Here is a 4,759-nt window from a genome sequence, read left to right as displayed (position 1 = left end):
TCAGAATGTAATATTATTCCTAATGAATTATAATTAAGAATCAAATTTTTATAATTCCGCTACTGTATGTATAGTCCCCAACAGCAGCAGCAGCATCAGGCTATGTTAATTGTTATACATGTGATTTTGTTTTCCTCATTTTCAATTGATATCTTCTCAAATACATTTTACCATTTCTTGAATACAATTTACTACTCTCAAATTCATTTGATGCCTTCTCAAATACAAATCACTATTCTGAACTACATTTGTTGTTTTCTCAAATACATTTTACTATTCTCAAATGCAATTGATACTTTCTCAAATTAACTTGATAGTTTCTCGAATAAAAGTGGAAAAGGTGTAGTTAGCTTAATCCAAATAAATCTTTTCTCTAAATACTTTCATTGACTACTTGACTACAAACTATAAACAAATGCATTTGATTTTTTTAGGTATTAGTTCTCTTGAATGAAATTGGGCTACGTGCTTGTTGCCGAATATTATTGAGGAAGTTTTTTTTAAAATTAAAAGTTACTTGAAATTGTTTTGGATGATACCTAACAATAATTTAATTACTGGGCCACCGGGTCAAGACGGGTCACTGAGTAAAGCTGGGTCACCGGGTCAAACTGAGTCACCGGGTCAAGCTGGGTCACCGGGTCCACTGGGTCAGTAAACTAACTGGGTCACCGGGTCACTCTATGCTTGACCCAGTCCAACTCTGCTTATTTTTTGCCTTAAATGATTGGACTATGGTACCTATAAACGCTACAGTAGGTATAATTACAAAAAATGGTAAAACCGGATTTTATGCATTTATCCTATGGATTTCTGGAAAATTTAGGTTGCTTCCAGTTAAACCGAAAATGAAAAAAATTGTAATTATTGTCAATCAATCCTTTTCTTTTTACTCCAAATTGAAAAAATACCTAACAACTTCAGCGAATAATTCATAACAAGTAACTGATGATGAGTGATGAAGTGATAATTTATACTCCCTTCGGCATTTAAAATCACATTGAGTATATGAAGACACTGCTTATCTAATAAATACTTAATTAAAAAGGTATTTCGATGTTAAGATTGTTAGGGGCCGCACGTGTCGCGCATTGTTCCTTCTTAGCAGTTTCTTCGTCACTGTCTTGATATAAAGGGAGTAGTAGGTATATTGCAACAATTGGGAAAACCAAAAATTAAATAAAAATTTACCAATCCTTGTTATTTTACCTGCTATAGCGTTTGTCTCAAGGCAGTGACGAAGAAACCCCCGAAGCAAAGACCAAAGACGACAATGCGCGACGCCGTGTAGCATGTAGCCCATCCGTCACGAATTCCCGCCGGAAAAATTGCATTTTAACCACAACGTTGCCATTTTAGATAGTGTATGGTTGGTTGCCTAAGTGGCAATAAGCTTCCGATTATCATTACTTTAGTCGGTGATCATACTTCTTTATAAAGTGCTTATTCATAATATGTAATACATAATATACAATAATAATATCATATAATATCTTTGTTTAATCATTTAATTAATATTATTATGGTTAGACGAAATCTGTAGATCTGTAGTGTATGTCATCTGTGGTAATACGAATATCAGTAGGTAGGTATTGTACATATTCCAAATTGGAACAGAGGTGTACGATACACTGCCTACCGTTCGGTGAAGGGTGAACTGTAACAGCAGATTTAGATTATATGGTTTTGACCTTTCCTTCTCTAAGGTTTTGATCTACTCAAGTCATATTATAATCATGCTGTAGTAAAGATGCATTTTTCAACATTTTGCGATAAGTTCACCTTCACACCATAGTTCACACATATTCCTTGCGATGAAACACATTTTGAAGATCCAGGTACATCCTGAGGCCGGCTCTGATTTGATATCATCGGGTATTAAGTAATCATAGTTCAATACTTCTTATCAGAAAATATGGATTAGTACAGGTTCAAAGTGTGATATGAAGTTCCTCAGTTTCACATATAAATTGTAAAACCACCGTACCTATCTGTCGATAATTAACCTCATAATATCAGCCATGAGTAATTTATTGTTAACAATTAATAATAGGTTAGGTATGATAATTAATGGTGAAATTTGCGATTATCGCTATCGGTAAGTATGTCAACTTGTCCTGGGTTCATACAGCGTTCCAGTTTATTTTATTAATACTATTTTAATAATTTCAGCAGCTTCTCCATGATTTATTTTTAAGACTGTAAATTAGCGAACCTAGTGGTTACGACTGCAACTAAAAAGAGAAGAATGTTCACGAAGTTAGAAAAGCCAACTTCTCGTTTTATTTCATATAAGACGGTCAAGTGTTGAGTAACAAATTGTACGCGGAACGGGTTTTGGTTTGTGTAAACTGTTTTAAAATAGCTCGGGAATAAGGCCAGAATCGTATCCGAGCTCAGCAGTAAGCTCCTAAAAGTAGGAACTCTTAAATAAAGGTTAAGTTCTGCTTTCACCCAGTTTTCAAAGTGATTATTCGTGTGCAGTGCTTTTTTTTTAATTATTTGTGTAATTTCGAAAAAATGTCGGAAAGTAAAGGATCTTTAATAGCAAAATCGGTACAGAAACATGCAGGGAGAGCAAAAGAAAAGGTCAGTGACCAACTTATACATTTAACACGGATTTGCTTAGTTCCTAGTTTAGATTTGTAAAATTATTTTACAAAATACATAAATAGATTTAGCGGTCTCGATATATTTCTGTATTCTGTCGGAAGTTAAATGTCCATTAATAACTTCGCTTTCGCTTACCTAAATGTGCTTTTTATGATTGCGTTGTAGATGTACCTACCTTTGGGTTTTAAGGTGGGTATTTAATGCGTTTTCTTCTTTACCTTGTTTGGTATCGATAATGTATTCCCAAGCCCACATTTGCCATTCGCCTCACATGCAGGAATTCTTATACAATTTAACGGGAGTTCTACTCATTTGTACATACTTAATTATATGCTCATGCATGTATGTAGTTGTTATTTCTGTTTTGTATGAAAACCCGAAAGATACCTAGATACTTCTAAAAACAAGATTATTAATTAAGGTTAAGTAAATGGTAAGATAGCAAAAACCTACGCTTTTTATTAGCGTAATCTGCATTAATAAATAATTATTGTGCATCGGGAATAGATTTCGCGCTCTTTTCAAATGTTCAATATCACAAATCTAATCACAGTGACAGATGAATGTTATTTGTCGAGATTTGACGTTTTATGAGGACATTGCGACTGAACAACCAATCATATTTCTAAATTGGGTGTTTCTTTCCATCTCACTCTTCTACACCTACACTCAAACTGTTAACCTCAGAAGAAAAATGCCTAAACATTACAAACAGCAGTAGAGACTACCGTTTTCATCATTTTTATGTAATGCCCTGTCCCTGTTAATAACCTGAACATTTACTGATTATCATATTTTTTATTTTTGAATCACCGCTATATAATTAATTCTTGCGGAAGGTAAGTATCCGTCTATTGTGATTTGTATTTCATTTTCTTCCGTAAGAAGTAAAAGCTGTTCTGTACTGAATGCCAATGGTAAATTGTATGATGTTCGAGATACAGTTACTTATTTTGATTACGTCAAGTGGAACTAAAGTTTATCCTTTATCCGAGCCTTTATCATATGTATTATGGTATGTCTACGATCATCTCGACGATCATTGAATATAACTTTAATACTTTAATGGATAACTAACCATCGAGACTACCAGGGAACCAGGGACGGATAGAATACCCATCAGGCCATCACCTTCGCGAATGCCAAGGTAACATGCTTATCCATCACCGGATCGTCGCTAGGAAAAAACAACCTCGGGCAAAGGAGGATTCGGAAAACATTTAAAATAAAATGAGGCAAATATGAAGAGCGTTTATATCTCCCGAGATATCTCCCAATCATAGACGAGTAAAATTTAGCATTAGATATTTGTTTTTAACTTATAGGAGAGAGCACATTTCCCCGTGTCGGTTGCTTTTACAAGTGATGATTTCACTACGTGATTACAATGATAAGAACTCGATTATGTACTGCTCAGGATTAAGAGTAGGTATACAAGTCGAGATACAAGCTCGGATACAAGTCTACCTCCGGGTCTGCAATACCGAAAAGAATCCTAAAACATCCCCGATACGTACACTGTAGTTTTTCTTTTAACTCTTACGAGAAGTTGATAACGTGATAAACACGAGTGTTTCGTTTTCATTAATCTTTAGCTCTATTTTGAGGAACATTTTATTTCCTATTTTCCGCTAATTCTCCCACCTCTGATGCTTATCCCTGCCTGTTGGTACCTAAAAGTGATAAGAAGAATGAGGTGAGAGTGGCAAAGACCAAGTAAGACGAGAGACGCGTTTTGGTGACAGCTAAAAGTAGGTGCCCTTGAAAGTAAATTTGATAATGCCGGCCGGTCGCGATTCACTCCGCACTCGTGATATGAAGAAAAGAATAAGTTAAGGAGAACCAGCAAACAGGTAATCCATTTTATCTTTATAATTATTCCCTTCCGCAACAACGAGGTTAAACATTAGTATAATAGTAAGTTATTTTATTTTATCTACGAATAATGTATGATGTCGTATACTTGGTTTGTTCAGTATAATGCCATCCATTATTCCCTTAGTGCTCGGACCAGGGATTAATAGCTCTTAACGCCTTCTTGTACTCCAATCACGAAATATTCTTAAATTTAATATCATCCATGGAAACAAAACAAACGTCAACAGTGTAAATATCAAGCGGGTCGTGTATTGTTTGTGTATATTTT

General features: G+C 34.8%; 1 protein-coding gene across 1 annotated transcript; it reads left to right on the top strand.

Annotated features, from left to right (window-relative positions):
* Nucleotides 1–1,848: 1,848 nt before the first annotated feature.
* Nucleotides 1,849–2,589, top strand: LOC116165153 (myc box-dependent-interacting protein 1-like; the record flags this gene model as incomplete). Its single annotated transcript, XM_031479463.1, is given in 2 exon segments — nt 1,849–2,098; nt 2,173–2,589. A coding segment is annotated over 1 exon segment (69 nt), but the record flags the coding sequence as incomplete, so codon positions are not given.
* Between the last annotated feature and the right edge of the window lie 2,170 nt (nt 2,590–4,759).

This window comes from Photinus pyralis, unplaced genomic scaffold (genome assembly GCF_008802855.1).
Source record: "Photinus pyralis isolate 1611_PpyrPB1 unplaced genomic scaffold, Ppyr1.3 Ppyr1.4_LG2, whole genome shotgun sequence".
Lineage (NCBI taxonomy): Eukaryota > Metazoa > Arthropoda > Insecta > Coleoptera > Lampyridae > Photinus > Photinus pyralis.
This window is presented reverse-complemented; position numbering and strand designations above follow the sequence as displayed.